The sequence below is a fragment of the Oryctolagus cuniculus genome, chromosome 2, assembly GCF_051225735.1.
Source record: "Oryctolagus cuniculus isolate XC-2025 breed Fujian yellow rabbit chromosome 2, ASM5122573v1, whole genome shotgun sequence".
Taxonomy (NCBI): Eukaryota; Metazoa; Chordata; class Mammalia; order Lagomorpha; family Leporidae; genus Oryctolagus; species Oryctolagus cuniculus.
Genome location: NC_142868.1, coordinates 116690566 through 116707932, shown reverse-complemented (window position 1 = coordinate 116707932; position 17367 = coordinate 116690566). Strand labels below are relative to the sequence as shown.

The following is a 17367-nucleotide window of genomic DNA, read 5'->3' as shown; positions in this document are numbered from 1 at the left end:
TGCTGGCGCTTCAGGCCAGGGTGTTAACCTGCTGTACTACAGTGCTGGCTCCCACCATATAGTTTCAATGCTATGCAACTAGTTTAGAGACTGGTGAAGAGACTAAGGGGGGCAAGGAGTGGCCAGTCAAGGAGGCAAGCCTGGGCTGCTTCCCAGAGCACAGTCAAGTTACACTGACTGCTCTCCAGAAGTGACGGGACATGAACACTGAGAGCTGGTGGTTTGGTAACTAAGGGCGATGTTTGTGATGGGGACGATTAACAAGAAAGGCATTTCCTGGGGTCTCATACACATCAGCCAGTGGCACCCTCCATACACACCATCTTCTACCGAAAGCTGCCCACCCCGTATCCTGCTGACTGACAGGGTGGGAGACTGGCTGGCTGAGCTGGCAGCAAAGTGCCTCTCTCACACGCTCCCTCTCCTCCCAACCGTGGCCAATCTACAGCTTAGGAGATGAGTGTGGCTCCCTGACAAGTGAAAACCCGAGCAATAGTGACTTACACAAAATCAGAGTTTACAACCATGCTATGTCCCAATTTTAATATATGCACTGCCGACGGGAGCCCCAACTACGCTCTGTTAAAGCCCAGGCCCCGTTCCAATAAATTGTCAGGAGCTGAGTTCCTTCTACCTCGTTGGCTGGCCATTCCCCCGGATTTCAGCTTTCCGCGATGACTTACTATCTGTGTCCCAGCCAGCAGGGAGGAGGGGACAAAAGAAAAGCTTTTCTCTTTCCGGTAATAACCACTTCGACTCAGTGCCCTGGCAAGAGGCAACAATGCCGAGACGTGGAATCTTTCCTTGGAGTTGGATATTCTACTGGAGAAGAGGCCATCGGACTTTGTGGTTCGATCCCAGACATGGTTAAACTAATCAGGGTTTCTCTCGTGGGACTGTGAACTGGATGGAAAATTGGCTGCTTTATCGCGGGATGATCAGCACGAACTTGCACCAGGCCGTGGACCACCGACCTCGAGGGCAGTCTGCAAGGATTTCCGGCCCCAGTCTCCTTGAGGGCGGCAGAGCTGGTGACTGGTTCTTAGGGTCTGGCTCTTCCTGGGTTGAGGTGATCTTCGCGACCGAAATCTCACTCTTCCTTATTTCGAGGTGTAGCCTGCAACAAACATCCCTGCTTACTTGCGGTAAACTGGGGTAACCTGGGCCACAAAGGGAGGGGCGGCAGCAGAAGACGACGCAGGTGGGAGAAGCAGCCCTCGAGCCGCGGGCGCTTGCCCCCCGGGGGAGCACAGCGATCAGAAAGGCATCCCGCGTGGTCGCGGCGCCGTCCTGGGCTGCTACCGTTGCGGGAAGCATGATGCTCCATGCGAAGCGGGGTCTGGCGCGGCCCGCGCTCGGCGTCGGCATCTAGGGAAGCGGAGACTCTTTGAGACCCACGCGCACGCACTTGCCTGGAACCGAACCCACCCACCTGACAGGTGACAAGGAGAAAAGCAGCCCGAAAAGCGGGCGCGCCGCAGGGTCCTCTGGGAAGGGGCGTGAGGCGCGCCCTGCGGAGGATTCTGGGAGTTGTAGTTTATTCTCGAGGTCTGCCGGAGCCGCTGGGCCTGGGTGCCTCTTAGATGCCATTGTTGGCAGTCCCCTACTTCTGTGTCCGGCCAGAGGTGGAGGAGGGCGGAGGGCCGGTCCTTCCAAATCTGAGTGCACGGACAGAAGGCGGGGGTGGGGGTGTCCCCCAGTGGCAGGGCGTTGGGCCGCCCGGCGAGGGGCGCGCGCGCGTTCCCGGGTTTCTGGGTGGGCCCCCGCGGCTGTCGTCTCGGGTCCGGCCGGAGGAGGGAGGCGCCATGGAGCCCCGGGGCAGAGGTGAGACTTGGGAGTGACGCGGGCGCGGTGCCCGCTAGGGAGTGAGCAGAGGGAGCAGAGGAGAAAGGCTGCCCTCTGGCTGGGGCGCGCAGAGTCCTTTGCGGCTTTGAGGGAGCCGGCTACCTCCATGCCCACCTGCTCGCGGGGTGATGGAGTCCCTCTCGCCCCCACTCCCGGGATCAACAGGTCAGACAGTCGGGCTTTTGTCCTCACAGGAGCCCCATAAGGCAGTTCTGGGAGACGATCTCACCTATTGGGCAGATAGGGAAAGGTAGGATTGGAGAAGTCGTAGGATTTGTGGAGAATCCTGGTGTTTCTGTGTGGGTTTTGGTGGTGGTTTTCCCACAGACTCATTTTTCAGAGACAGCCAGTATTGCATCTGAAAAGCCGGTATGCAAAAATAATGTAACTGGTTTAGTCTTCCTCCCCTGAGCCTGGAATGCTACAGAGATGGCACACGGTTGATAGACAGGAACGATGAGTTTGCCTTTCGCTACTCAGCAGATAAGACTTAGCAATACTTGTCCGAGTTATAGATACAGATTCTCCTAGATCAGTGCTAGCGGTTAAAGGGTGCAGAAGCACAGGAACTGGCCTGATGTGAAGATGTTTTGAGACTGTCCTCTGGTTCCCTGTGTTGACCCCCCCCCTGTAGATGCCAAGTAGCTGGTGAGTGGCCAGTTGTCCGAGTCTACTGCAAGGCCAGAGTAATCCGGCATGGCTCCTGTCTCCACTTCTAGGATCACCTTCTGGGCACTCAAACCTTTCTGGGGCTGGAAATCCCAAGGAAAATGGCATACCCCCTGTAGTGCTGCCCCCTGGTTCCCAGGTAAGTTTAGATGGTTTTCTTCTTCTTCTTCTTCTTTGTTTTTTTCTTTTCTTCCGTTCTTAGACGTAGTTGTATTTTCTTCCTTTGTTACGGAGTTGCCAAGTGCTGACTCCTAGAGGGCTGGGTTCATCCTGATACACTGACACAGACCTCACAGGAAACGCTCCTTGCCCAGCGATGCTTCCTTTAACCCAGTGAGTGTTTGCTGCACACTTACCGTAACTGGGTTTGTGCTGAGATGTAACATCATAAAAGCACTTGCCCTTGAATAATGGCATTTACTAAGACAAGATATAGATAAATAAAATAGTTGGACAGCACAAAGGAATATTTTTTAATGCAAAAACGACTGGTATAGACAAATCATAGAAGACCCTTCAAGAGAGTTGTCGTCATCTAGAGTATAAGAGAAAGGTTTAGGATAAAAACTGCGCTGTGAAAACCAAGAGAAATGGAGTAGAGAGCAGAGTACAGCAGTATTCCAGGGGAGGATAGCTTTCGGGGGAAAGTCTCCAAGTGCTAAAAGCGTTGGAGAGCTTCAAGGTGTGTGCAGTCACTGTGGGGCAAGCTGTTGTAGCCAGAATGCAGGAAAATCTGCAGAGACTTCTTCCAAAGGCTGTTAGGCCCCGTGGAGGTTTTCAGAGGCTGCACACACAGATGCAGTTTGTCGTAACTGACAAGAGAGATGGTTTGGAAAAGCTGTTTCTGGGGGCCCTGACTAGGACCCTGGGAGAGCAGCAGCAGACCCTCTGGCCTACATCAGACCAGGTCTCTCAGCATACAGGTACTAATGACTCCTGTACAAGGGAAAAAAGCTCCAGGACTAAATGTGATCTGTTTCAGAGAGAAGGGAAGAGAAATGAGAAAGTCGCCGGCATCTGTTGGACAGGGCCTGGTTGGTGTGTCTGTGCCTTCTAGCCCCAGCCCTGAGTGAGTCCAATGGCAGAGGTTCCCTTAGGAAAGTATAATCTGAAAGGAACTGCCAGTTAATGTATTAGCATTATCATTGTTTGTAAAGAAAGACAACTGCATATGTTTATATTGTATTAATCCTATGTAAGGCATATATACTTAAGGGACCATAAACTTAAATAAAAAATATAGCAATTTCATACATCGAGTGTTAGAATAAAGTTTATTTGGGGCTGGGAATTTTCATATAGATAGTTTTTAAACTGTATTTCATTATATGCATTGTTTTACCCTTTGTTTTTGGAGGGCTGTATCATATACATTAAAATGATGAGTATGAACAGAATGAGCCCTTGTATTCATAGATATGATTGGAGAGCTACAGCAGAAGGGTAGCTCAAGGAGGGGTCACGCTGATTTGCTTGCAACCCAGGGTCTGTTCTGTTTTATTGTGTCTCAATTAGATTGCATTTGCATTGAAATGTTTTATAAAATTAGAAAATAAAGCATCTTTCTTATCAGCAGTAAACACAGTTGGAGGAGCATTGTATATCTTGCTCCCTCCACCCACCTCTCAGTAAACAAAGCTTTGTGCCCCGTTCTAGATCACCATTAGGCTAGAATTACCACTCCTGCCGTGTTTTCACTGTTTGATACATTTCTGTTCCCATGCACTTTTTCTGGAACAGGCCTTTTAGACTTGTTTCTCCTAATTGTCATTCATTGCTTCCTTCATTCATTCCCCTAAAAGATGGATGTTTACGGAGTTCCTGCTCTGCGTGCGGTACTCACTGAGCGAAAGCAGACCTGGCCTTGGCTCTCGTGGGCTTTGTGTGGTCACGGGAACAGAAAGACATTGATCACCAAGCCCCTCAGTGTGTGTAACCAAAGAGCAAAGAAAGCACAGGGCGCTGTGCTGCCACCAGAGTTGGGAAAAGTGTGTCCCGAGGTGGAACCTGAGCTGGGAGGTGTGTGGGACGGAAGTAAGTGAAAGTACCCCGCGGGAGGGAGCCACTCAGGAGCAGGAAATGTGCAGGCGACAGGAGCAGAAGGGAAGCAGGCACACGTTTCCAGCGGGTGCTGCCTGGGCAGAGAGTGAGAAGGGAGGGACTGTGAGGTGGAGTAGAAGCGGGCCGCACAGGGCTGTTGTGAGAAGCGACAGGACACTTGAGCAGCTTGCATAAGGATTTGAAGCTGAATAAATGCATATTCTGTGACATGTATAGCAAACATCTTAATTTTTTTAAAGATTTATTTATTTTGAAAGGCAGAGTTACAGAGAAGCAGAGGCAGAGAGGTGTGGGGGGGTCTTCCATCCTCTGCTTCACTCCCCAATTGGCCACTACGGCTGGAGCTGCACCAATCTGAAGCCAGGAGCCAGGAGCTTCTTCTTCTGGGTCTCCCATGCAGGTGCAGGGGCCCAAGGACTTGGGTCATCTTCTACTGCTTTCCTAGGCCACAGCAGAGAGCTGGATTGGAAGAAGAGCAGCTGGGACTTACGTTGGCACCCATATGGGATGCCAGCACTGCAGGCAGTGGCTTTACCTGCTACGCCACAGTGCCAGCCCAGAAAATATTATTCTTATCATTGTATTTTCTCCTATATAATTAGTAAGGAATTCTATAGTTCTATAACTTGATCTATTAATACATAAACTGAGAACTCACAGCTTCAGGTTTTCCGTTGCAAGTTCTTTCCTTCCTACCCGTGGCATCATGCAGTTCTGATGCAGGGGCAGACTGGACTATAAAATACGTAAGAGCCTCTTAGTGTGAGAAGGGAGGTCTGAGGTTGTTTGTCCTGCGCCTCTCCTTCCAGTCCTCCTCTGGGACAGTTTTAGTCCTTGCCAGAAGCCTCTGGGAGGAGGCCCAGTGGTGAGCACTGTTGTGTTTGGCTTTCAGGATGCACTGGTCAGGGGCATGGCGGAGACTCTGACCCAGTGGGGGCAGCTGGATCAGCCTCAGGGCGATGAGCCAGAGAAGCACCGGAATCTGGTCTTGCTGGGTAAGGACGACCCCCCCCCCCCACTTGCTGGGAGTGTCCCAGTGTGGTACCTTCGCTTTGCCAGTGCCTCGGAGCTGTGGGGTCCTTGGATTCAAAGACGCTTCATTCCTGTTAAGCCCTAGACAGGTAATTTCTGCTGCTCCCTCCTCAGATGGAGTTTGATACTCCTGGCATTAAAAGTGAGCACCTTTATCTTACGGGCCTGTAGCATTCTTCTCTACTCCCTCACCAAGGAAACAACAGGTGAAGAGTGAGTGCTGCTTCTTTTGGTAGGGAAAGGTAAAAGCATGCAACTTAATTCTTCTGAACTCAAAACCCCATATCGATCTTCCTCCCTTCAGAGCAGTTGAGAAAGGAAGCAGAACTGATACCCGCCCACACACACATGCGCTCACACACACGCACACACACATGCACGCACACACGCGCACACAGGCACACACGCACACTTATCCCTCAAGACCCAGGAGCTAACACTGAGCTCTTTACCAGACTCTTTTTCCCTTCCGTGGACAGGGCTTCCAATTTCCACGCCTGATGTAATCTCTCAGCTGGAGCGTGGGGAGGAGCTGGGGGCGAAAGGAGCCGGTTCAGGTGAGTGATTGCCGGAAGCAGCGAGAACACAGCCCAGAGAATGTGGTGAAGGGGCCTCTTGCAGGTTCCAGTAGGCCCAGGAGGAGGCTGAAGTTCTGACCTGACCTGGCCACCCCAGCTCTGTGGAGGATGGTCTGTGTATAGTCAGAGTCTCGTGTTGTTACAGGGTAAATACTTTTCACATTTTCAAACCAATTCTTTTTCCAGAATAAGATGAAGTGAAACCAATATTTTAATGTTTGTTGTGTAACTTGCTTGCAAGCAAAGCTTTAAACTAGACTTTCCCGCATTTGCAGGATAAGGCAATTTTTTACATTACAAAATTATTATATTTTAGTAATTTTGTGTATTTTATTATTTTAACTTTTTAAGTTGATTTTTGCCTTAGTCTCTAAGCAGCGGCAGCATAGCCTATGAGGTGAAAAGCACAGATTTTAGGGGGCCGGCATTTGGCATAGTGGCCACAGGGGCTGCCTGCAATGCCAGCATCCCCTATGGGCACCAGTTCAAGTCCTAGCTGCTCCACTTCCAATCCAGCTCCCTGCTCATGGCCTGGGAAAAGCAGTGGAACATAGTCCAAGTGCTTGGGCCCCTGGCACCCATGTGGGAGACCTGGAAGAAGCTCCTGGCTCCTGGCTTTGGCCTGGCACAGTGCTGGCCACTGAAACCATCTGGAGAGTGAACCAGCAGACAGAAGATCTATCTGTCTGTCCCTCTCTCCATGTAACTCTGTCTTTCAAATAAACAAACAAATCTTGTTAAAAAAAAAAAAAAAGAGAGAGAGAGAGAAAGAGACGAATTTTGGGATCAGTCTCTCTGTGTCTTAGCTACTTACTAGCTCTGTGACCTTTAACAAGTGACTTATCATCTCTGTGACTCCAATCCCCAACTGTAAAATGGAGATCATGATAGCACTTCACTCACAGATGAAATTAACAAATCCAAGAGAAATGTTTAGAATAGTATCTGGGGGCCGGCGTGGTGGCGTAGTGGGTAAGGCCACCGCCTGCAGTGCCAGCATCCCATATGGGCGCCGGTTCAAGTCCCAGCTGCTCCACTTCCAATCCAGCTCTCTGCTTTGGCCTGGGAAAACAGCTGAGGATGACCCAAGTCCTTGGGCCTCTGCTCCCGCATGGGAGACCTGGAAGAAGCTCCTGGCTCCTGACTTTTGATTGGTGCAGCTCTGGCCATCTGGGGAGTGAACCAATGGATGGAAGACCTCTCTCTCTCTCTCTGCTTCTGCCTCTCTAACTCTGCCTTTCAAATAAATAAAATAAATCTTTTTTTTTTTTTAAAGAATTTTATCTGGCTGTAGACAACAGCTATCTCTTTAGGTCCTGGTAATGTTGTGAAAGAAGTGAATTTGACCTTGTCACCTTGTCACTTAAACTAGATTACCGCCTAATTGTACCTTTTCTAACCGTATTGGTGAGTAACTGAGGCAGAGTAACACTACGAGATTCCCCAGCGAGCTCCTTACTCTGCCAGTGCTTCCAGTCTTCTGCCCACATTCAAGGCCTTTTTTATCCACCTGCCTAACCTTTTTGCCTTCTCTGTTCTCCAGCTTGAACCTTTAGCACCAGACAGACAAGCCCCTTCCTGTCCTCTACCGACTGTGTGCTCTCCATTAGTATCCTGGGCTTTAATTCTTCTTGCTGGAGGTCCATTTGCTTTTAACCTATTTCTCTTTTGAGAACTCGGGCGCTTCCCTGAGTGTGACATGAGAACACTGATTTCTGTTGCATCATCTTGTGTAGAGACGTGGTTGGAGCGGATGTTGAAGATCATCTACGCCCGGAAGTATTTAAGCAGTTTTAGCAATGAGGTCTACCCCGAGCTCTCACTGGGCATCCGGGACCTTGGGACAGGTGTCCTGACGGGTGGGTGGTCTGAGCACATGGACATTTACCTTCCACTCCCAGCAAACTGCTCTTTTTTTTTTTTTTTTTAAACAGGTAGAGGCTAGACAGTGAGAGGGAGAGACAGACAGAAAGGTCTTCCTTCCGTTGGTTCACTCTCCAAGTGGCCGCAATGGCCGGAGCTGCGCCAATCCAAAGCCAGGAGCCAGGTGCTTCCTCCCAGTCTCCCATGTGGGTGCAGGGCCCAAGCACCTGGGCCATCCTCCACTGCCTTCCCAGCCACAACAGAGAGCTGGACTGGAATAGGAGCAGCCAGGACTAGAACCCAGCGCCCATATGGGATGCCAGTGCGGCAGGTGGAGGATTAACCAAGTGAGCCGGGGTGCTGGCCCAAACTGCTCTTCTTCATTTTCTTCACTTTTTTTTTCAACTTAGTTCAATTTTATTCCTGCTAATTAGCTAGGTGTGGGGTGATAGTAAAGAATCAGGTGAATGAGTATTTCCTAATTTGCATGCTTTGTAATAATTTGAATTTGTAAATCTTTACCACATTGAATGCTAACTTCTAGAATTTGTGTCTCATCTTGAGACAGTGGAATCAGAGATTTTTTTTGTGTGTAAAAGGGATAGTTTTTGAAAGATTCATTTTTTAAAGCCGTGCTTAGGACATACTGGAATGGGAAAAGATTGGTGGCAGAGTGATTACGCTCCGGGGGCATGGGGCAGTGGGTAACTCTTGGGAAACCCTCTTTTTCTGATGCTAGCCCTCTACCCTCCAGATTCTGTTTTTGTCTGCCAATTTCCCACATCACCTCTTCTAGGTTTTTTGTTAAGATCTTTTTTGTTTAATTTTTTTTTTAATTTATTTGACAGGTAGAGTTATAGACAGTGTGAGAGAGAGAGAAAGGTCTTCCCTCCATTGGTTCACCCCCCAAATGGTCGCCACGGCAGGAGCTACACCTATCCGAAGCCAGGAGCCAGGTGCTTCTTCCTTGTCTCCCACGCAGGTGCAGAGGCCCAAGCACCTAGGCCATCCTCCACTGCCCTCCTGGGCCACAGCAGAGAGCTGGACTGGAAGAGGAGCAACCAAGACTAGAACCCGGTGCCCATATGGGTGCCGGTGCCGTAGGCGGAGGATTAACCAAGTGAGCCACGACGCCGGCCCCTTTTGTTTAATTTGAAAGGCATGGTGACAGAGAAAGTAAAAGTGAGAGAGAGAGTCTTCCATTCGCTGGGTCACTCTCCAAATGGCCACAGTGGCCATGGCTGGACCTGGTGGAATCCAGGAGCTGGGAACTCCATCCAGGTCTCCCACATAGGTAGGGCATCTGCTGCTGCTCACTGAGATGCATTAGCAGGGAGCTGAACTGGAAGCAGAGCAAGGTACTCTGATGGGGGGTGCCGGCGTCCCAAGCAGTGGCCTAACTGGCTGCACCACGACGCTGGCGCCACCTCTGCTTAGTCGTGCTCTGCTGTCCTCTCTCTCGTTTGCCACCGTGTTGCATGGGGGAGTGTTACAAGATTGCACAGCTATTTGCCAGAGCTGTCAAGGTCATGTGTCTCCCGGGAACATTTTTTTGTTTCATTATTTTCCCACGACAGCAGTTGTTTTTCTCCGCACGTGAGAAATGATACCTGTATATTTGCTTCTTTCAGCCTGGGCGAGAACACCAGAAAGCAAGATGCTAAATCTGGAGGACCTTGCCAAGGAGGAGTCAGCCCCTGGGGTGCTGCTGGAAAGACTTCCAGAGGGAAGTCCCAGGGGAGGGGAGGCTCCTCTAGAGGGTCAGCAGCAAAACCGCGAGAAACATTTGATGCAGGAAGTTGTCACTCAGAAGCAACCTGGGGAGAGAAGTCACCAACGCGATGACTGTAAAAGGAATTGTAGTCGGAGGTCATTACTGGGTCAGCAACAAGGAGAGAGGCTACGGGATTGTGATTCTTTTAAACGGAAATTGAAACAGAATTCAGACGTAAGCAGGCATGAGCAGACGTACGCGGGAAAGAAACCTTGGAAGTGTAATGAGTGTGAAAAGGCCTTCAGCTACTACTCAGCTTTTGTCTTGCATCAGAGAATACACACGGGAGAGAAACCCTACGAATGCAAGGAATGTGGCAAAGCCTTTAGCCAGAGCATACACCTTACCCTGCACCAGAGAATTCATACTGGGGAGAAACCCTACGAATGTCATGACTGTGGGAAGGCCTTCAGTCACCGCTCGGCCCTTATTCGCCATCACATAATCCACACTGGAGAGAAACCCTATGAGTGCAACGAGTGTGGGAAGGCCTTTAACCAGAGCTCATACCTTACTCAACACCAGCGAATTCACACTGGAGAGAAACCTTATGAGTGCCGCGAGTGTGGGAAGGCGTTCAGCCAGAGCACATTCCTCACCCAGCATCAGGTCATCCACACTGGAGAGAAACCTTACAAGTGCAATGAATGCGGCAAAGCCTTTAGTGACCGCTCAGGCCTCATTCAGCACCAGAGAACGCATACTGGAGAGAGGCCGTACGAGTGCCTCGAGTGTGGGAAGGCCTTTGGCTACTGCTCCGCCCTGACTCAGCACCAGAGGACTCACACTGGGGAGAAGCCCTACAAGTGCAGCGATTGTGCCAAAGCCTTTAGTGACCGCTCAGCCCTGATTCGTCATCAGAGGACACACACTGGAGAGAAGCCTTACAAGTGTAAGGACTGTGGAAAAGCCTTCAGCCAGAGCTCATCTCTTACGAAACACCAGAAAACTCACACTGGAGAACGACCGTACAAGTGTAAGGAGTGCGGGAAAGCCTTCAGCCAGAGTTCATCCCTTTCTCAACATCAGAAAACTCACCCTGGAGGGAAAGCCAAGCAGTACGGACAAGTCTGTAGTGAGCATTCAGCCTTCGGCCAACAAAAGAGAATTCATACTGGATAAACACGGTGCACTCAGAGTGTGTTTACTGAGTACCATATTGAGGAGGCTACAGAGAAATTGAAGGCTTCGATACAAAAGAAGTGCTGGGAAGTCGTTGTTGACGTGGAGCATAATGTACTTAGGCTGTGAAAGGGGGGAGGGCTGCATTTTTAAAAATGTACTAATGTAGGACAGTGATTTCCCCGGGGAGATTCTTGTACCCTAATGTGTATGTAAGCTAGCAGATCCTCGAGAGTGAAGTAAGAGTTTGCCATGGTGGAAGCTGACATGTCTTGGCTGGGCTGGATAACACAATGCTAAGGGGTTAAAGTTTTAAAGAGAAGAGTGGGCCTTTTAGGGAAATGGCAAGGGAAGAAATAAGGAATTAGGAGTTCACAGTGAGCTGTCCAGGGTTGGACTTGGTCGAGGAAGGCAAGTTGTCCTTTAGTTGTAAGTACACGAGTGCGTAAGAGGTAGATGGGACGGATAGAAAAAAGGGTCGGTTGACTGTGACAGCTACTCGACTGAACATTCACAGAAGGTGCAGACTTGCCAGTGGGGCAGCTGCCAGGTTCCCATGAGGGCGGCTTCCCCTGAAGCTGACGAACGTCGGCCCGCAGGGCTGCCTGGAACCGTGTGTCTTTCCAACCTAGCTTATTAGACACCGCCTACCCAGAGTCGCATTAATTTTGAAGATCAAGAGCTATAGCTTAGAAGAGGGAGAGGACACGAGAGACCTTTGATGAGTTCAGTCTGTTTTAAGCTATTAATGTTACCTGGAAATGTGCTTATTTATAAAGGTTTACCTCAGTTTTGTGTAGTTTGTACCTTAGGGTTTGTTTTTTTTTTTTCATTCCATAGTAAAATTGAGCTGTAGACTTGCACTGACATTATGTATTAGATTGTAAAAAACTTGAAAAGATTTTTAAATACTTGCCTTCTACCATTTTACTCTTGGGGAGAGGCAGCTAACATCATCTCTTTTTCGTTGAAATTTTGAAGGTTATTACTAGAGAATTTTTTCATGCAATATTTTTTAATTTTTAGTAGTCTCACTGTGACGTGTCTTTGTGTTGATTTCTTTTGGTTTATTTGAAGATTGCTGAGTTTCTTCCATCTATAGATTTTTGTCTTTTGCCAAATTTGGGGAATTTTCAACTGTCATGCCTGCAAACACATTTTTATCCTACCCCACCCCTTCTTCCCTCATTCTGAGACTTTGATAACAGAAATGCTAGGTCTTTGGTTATAATCACAAAAGTTCCTGTGGCTCTGTTAACTTTTTTTTTGAAAGATTTTATTTATTTATTTGCAAGGTAGAGCTACAGACAGAGAGAAGGGTCTTCCATCAGTCAGTTCACTCTCCAAATGACTGCAATGGCCAGAACTGGGGCAATCAGAAGCCAGGAGCCAGGAGCTACTGGGTCTCCCATGTGGGTGCAGGGGCCCAAGGACTTGGCCATCTTCTGCTGCTTTCCCAGGCACATTAGCAGGGAGCTGGATCAAAAGTGGAGCAGCCAGGACTTGAACTGGCGGCCGTATGGGATGATGCTGGTGCCACAGACAGAGTCTAAGCCCACTATACGGCAGCGCCAGCCCCTCTGTTAACTTTTTTCAGTCTGTGTTGTCTTAGTCTGCTTGATCTGCTCTAACAGATAACCGGAGGTTGGTTGGCTCAGAGAATTGTTACTTCTCACGCCTCTGGAGGCTGGGAAGTCCAAGGGCTCAGTTTCTGGCTAGGAGTTTCTTCCTGGCTTGCAGATTTCTGCCTTCACACTGTGTCCTCAGGTGGGCTTTTCCCAGTGCGTGCACAAGGTGAGAGGCTGTCTGCCTCTTGTAAGGCCGCCAGTCCTATTGGCCTCATTGAACCTTAAGCACCTCCTAAAAACCCTGTTTCCAAATGGAGTCACCCACCTGAAATTCAGGAAGACAGTAGCTCAGTCTGTAACATTCCACCCCAGCCCCTCTCCCTGCCCCCAGATTGGCATGCTTTCATGCAAAACTCATTACTTGTACCCCAATAGTCGCCGAAGTCTTAACCTCATCCCCACACACCAATTTTGAAGTCTAAAGTTTACAATTTCACCTAAGAACCATCTAGATCATATGGATGAGAATACGGTTCATCCTGAGGCAAGGTTCATCTCCAGGTGGAAACCTGTGAAATTTGACAACTTCCTTCCTTCCAAAATACAGTTGTTTTACAGGCATGGGGTAAACATTCCTGTTCTGAAGAGGGAAAAATAGGAAGGAGAAAGGGTGATAGGTTCCTAGGAAGCACCAGATCTGGCAGATTCCAGGAGACCTTAAGACTTCAGAGTGACCCTCTCTGGTCTGTGCTCCGCCTTCTGGACCCACTGGAGTAGCATTCCCGTCTTCCCCTGTAAGGCCTGGGGGGTCATCTGGCCTCTTAGAGCCAAGGCGATGACTCCATTTCTTGAAACAAGAGGTAACCCTGCTGATCTCTGAGTTGCCTTTAGGGACATTCTTCCATGTTCTTGAAGAATTGTACTCACAGCCAAAAGCTCTAGCACCTGGTCTGGTAGGATCTGAAAGGTGTGATGGTCCTCCTTCATTTTGCCTCTGTTTTTCTGTGCCCCTGAGTCCCGGCTGGCACTGTTTCAGCTGTCTAATCCCATGCTTACCACTGCATTTTTAAAAGGTTTGTTTATTTATTTGAAAGAGTTACAGAAAGGGGGAGAGGGAGAGAGAGAGAGAGAGAGAGATCTGCCATCTGCTGGTTCAATCCTCAAATGGCCACAATGGCTGGAGCTGGGCTGGGCCAAAGTCAGGAGCCCAGAGCTGCTTCTAGGTTTCCCACACGGGTACAGGGATCTAAGCACTTGGGCCATCTTTCACTGCTTTCCCACGGGCATTAGCTGGGAGCTGGATCAGAAGTGGAGCATCCAGGACTTCAACTGGCGCCCATATGGGATGCTCGCTTCCCAGGCAGAGGCTTAACCTGCTACACCACAATGCCAGCCTCCAAAATGCATTATTTAATTCATCTCTAGCTTCTAAGCAGTGAGGAGGACCCGAGCCACACCTTCAGTACTTTGCTTAGATACATTCTGCTAAATAATTTATCACTCCCAAGTGCCACTTGTCACAAAACACTAGAATACAGTTCAGACAACTTTTTTTCTACTTTGTAACAAAAAAGGCTCTTTCCTTTAGTCCCAATAAGGTATTCTTCATTGCCACCTGAAAGCCAGAATGACCTTTTTTTTTAACTTCCATATTCTAGCATGCCCCTCAAAACTCACCCATTACTCAGTCCAAAGCTACTCCCACATTTCCGGTATTTGTCACAGCAGCGTGCCACTTCACAGTACCAACATCTGAGTGTGTTCAGGCTGCATAATAAAACACCAGCGACAGGTGCCTCTAAAACTGGAGGCTTATTTCTGGAAGTTCTAAGGGCCGGCCTTCCAAAGTTGGGCTTGAGCAGGGTCCAGCTCTGGTGAGGGCTCTTTTCCTTGCTTGTAGATGGTTGTCGTAAGTTACACGGTGTCCGCACGTGAGCTTCTCACAGAACCCGTCCGTGTGTGGAGAGGGAGAGCGTGAGTTCCTTCTTATCCAGCCCTGATCTTGTTAGATTAGGACCTCACCTTATGACCTCTTTTAACCTTAATTACCTCCTAAAAGCCTATTTCCAAATATAGTAACAATGGGAGTAAGGATCTCAACAATGAATGTTAGGGGTACCTAATCCAGTCCATAGTCATTTTCTCTGTTGAGATTATTTTTAGTTCTATCTTCATGTTTCTTCTCTGTGTCACTTCCCTTCTGCTGCTGAGCCCATCATTGAGTTTTATTTAAGTTGCTAGGTTTTCGGGTTTTTTTTTGTTCTACTGTATTCCTTGTTCTATGTCTGTTGAGACTTTCTGTTCTTGTATTTGTGTCAAATGTATTTGCAATTATTCCTTGAGGCATTTTTATGATGGCTGCTGTCACATCTGTGTCAGCTCGGCGTTGCTCTGTGTGGATTATCTTCTCAGTCCAGTTGAGATTCTCTTGGGTCTTGAATGACTTAGTGCTGACATCTGGGCGCTGTGAGCATTACGATCTGAGACTCAGGATCCTGTCTCAGTCTGTCTTGGCAGGCCTCCCGTGGCAGTGTCCTGGTGGAGAGTTAACAGGACATTGCTTTGTTACTGCAGTTCATCACTGGGGTTCCTCACTGATAGGGAGCCTCAATACTGCTGCTCAACTAGGCCTTCACTCATACACCCCGGCTGGGAGAGTCAGGAGTGTGTCATTACCGCTCCCCACATGGCTCTCACTGGTGCCATGGGCTGGGGCAGGGGTGCACCTCCTGATGTTCACTCTCCTCCTCTGACACCAGACCAGTTAGGAGGGGAAATGTCTTGTCTCTGGGTAGAGCTGGAGGCCTAGTCTCCCCCACTGACTGTGGCCTCCACTGCTTCTGCCACGGGGAGGTCAGGGCAAGGATGGCTTCTAAAAAGCTGCCCACTAACTTGGCCTTCTCTGACAGCACCTTGGGGTGAGGGTGGAGGCTGGTGGAGCCTCATTACAGCCCAGTGAGGGTGCAGATACAGGCTCCCCACTCAGCCCCTGGGAATGGGGCTGCAGATTTTTGCCTCTTGGGATCTTTGGTTGAAGAGGGCAGTTGTCTAAGTCTACTGTCTTGCTAGGTGGCTCCCTTCAAAGTCCTTTGGCTAGAAGGAACAGATATTTTAGATTTTTCTTGTGCCTTTTGTTTGTTTGTTTGTTTGGGGTCTATACCTGTTGGCGTTTCTGGGTTGCCAGTTTTTCCAGAACCCGGTCTGGGAAAGATGAGGCAAAAAGAGAACCCAAGAAACTGCTCCGTTGTTCCTCAGGTTGGTAGGTCCCTAACTGGTCCGCTCTTTCTCTACCTTTTGAAATCTTGGTATGCTTGTTTTACGTAAAAGACCTAGGATTTTTTAGCTGTACTTAGCAAGAAGGATAAGGGAAAGTGCTACTGTATTTTTCCCATAACAACCTTTTATTTGACACTGAGAAAGCACACTGAGTTGTACTGAGAACAACCCAAATTGTTATGGCGTAGGTAGATCATTTGTAACCAGTTAGAAATAAGTACCAAAGGGAACGGTCACTGGTTCCCCAAAGACAAGCTGCCAAGTTGATAAGTAGAAGCCACCAGGCTGCTTCATTTAGCTTTGACAGAGCTACAGTTGTTAAGTTGGGAAAATGCCACTGTTCAGTTACAGATTACAAACTTGAGAAGGAAAGATTGACATGACAAAGACTATAAAGCCACAGCGTTAGCATTTTTTGTTTGTATCTTTGTGCCAAGAGTATGTGAGAGTGAATTGGATTTATGCTTTTTGGATTTTTTCTAATTATGTATTATCTGTATGTGGCTAACTGTTCATTTTAATTTGATACGTAGCATATGAAATCAGAAAGAACCAACAAAATCCAGGATGACGATATTTGGGATTTGGAAGAAATCACTTAGTCCTTTGAAATCTGTTTCCTTATACTTGAGAGAGGTTAGAATTAGGTAGACAACGGATGCAAAGGTGACTTGTAAGCTGTCAACTGCATAGAACTATTAGGTATCACTGATATAGTCGTATATATGACGTGTCCATCATGTACACCCTCTGATGGAATAGCCCAATAAAAATCAACTGAATACAATGGGTCTTTTTAAATAGAAACTCTATTGCGTCTTTCGAGATGATCATATGGTTTTCCTTGATCTACTAATGCAGTGTATCAGATCGATCGAATCCCTGCAGTCTTGGGATTTATCCAATTTCATGATTTTTTTCTCCCATCCCTAGAACTTCATATTCTTTGAATATTTTGTTGCATTAATCTTATTTGTAGAGTGTGTGGTTTTTTTTAAAGATTTATTTATTTGAAAGTCAGTGAGTTACACAGAAAGAGGAAGAGAGGCAGAGAGAGAGGTCTTCTGTCCACTGGTTCACTCCCCAGTTGGCTGCAACGGCCAGAGCTGCACTGATCTGAAGCCAGGATCCAAGAGCTTCCTCCGGGTCTTCCATGCAGGTGCAGGGGCCCAAGGACTTGGGCCATCCTCTACTGCTTTCCCAGGCCATAATAGAGAGCTGGATTGGAAATGGAGCAGTCAGGACTTGAACTGATGCCCATATGGGATGCTGGCACTGGATGCGGTGGCTTTACCCACTACGCCACAGTGCTGGCCCCAGGTAGAGTGTTTGTTACAGGGACTATTCAGATTTTTCTACTTCTTCTTTGTTGCAGTTGATTTATCAACAATGTTGCAGTAGATTCACTTCTGAGAGGAGCGTGGTGGGGGCAAGAGGCGCAGAGTCACCACACAGACCGCAGGAGTCGGGTGAAAGCAGGCCTGAGGCGAGCAGCCCGCAGACTCATTTATTTCAGTTAGTACAACAGCTTATATAGCCAAGACCAGCCAATCTGGTCAAGGGGTGGTCTATGCCCCAA

At 48.5% G+C, this 17367-nt stretch overlaps 1 protein-coding gene and 1 long non-coding RNA gene across 4 annotated transcripts; one reads left to right on the top strand and one right to left on the bottom strand.

The window, feature by feature from the left end:
* Positions 1-516: 516 nt before the first annotated feature.
* On the bottom strand, positions 517-1563 carry LOC138848556 (uncharacterized). The gene is made up of 2 exons (XR_011386488.2): positions 1433-1563; positions 517-1117 (listed from the first exon to the last, which is right to left on the bottom strand). It is a non-coding gene; the product is annotated as an uncharacterized LOC138848556 (long non-coding RNA).
* ZNF892 (zinc finger protein 892) lies at positions 1526-16575 on the top strand. 3 transcript variants are annotated; one of them, XM_089326081.1, is made up of 5 exons: positions 1526-1824; positions 2480-2653; positions 5468-5570; positions 6087-6164; positions 9680-16575. In XM_089326081.1, exons 3-5 carry the CDS (start codon positions 5486-5488, stop codon positions 10942-10944), a joined length of 1428 nt encoding a protein of 475 aa, XP_089182207.1. In that variant the 5' UTR covers positions 1526-1824; positions 2480-2653; positions 5468-5485; the 3' UTR covers positions 10945-16575. The 3 variants fall into 3 exon arrangements, with proteins under 3 accessions (XP_089182207.1, XP_089182206.1, XP_089182208.1); XM_089326080.1 differs by having other exon boundaries at positions 1546-1824; positions 2565-2653; XM_089326082.1 differs by lacking the exons at positions 1526-1824; positions 2480-2653; positions 5468-5570; positions 6087-6164 and adding an exon at positions 9034-9168.
* Positions 16576-17367: the final 792 nt, after the last annotated feature.

Bases quoted from the DNA above. Each gene is read 5' to 3' on its own strand.
- ZNF892 (XM_089326080.1), top strand. From the start codon at position 1,584: ATGCCATTGTTGGCAGTCCCCTACTTCTGTGTCCGGCCAGAGGTGGAG. The intron at 1,825-2,564 runs GTGAGACTTGGG...CTCCACTTCTAG, and splicing joins CATGGAGCCCCGGGGCAGAG to GATCACCTTCTGGGCACTCA. The intron at 2,654-5,467 runs GTAAGTTTAGAT...TTTGGCTTTCAG, and splicing joins TGCTGCCCCCTGGTTCCCAG to GATGCACTGGTCAGGGGCAT.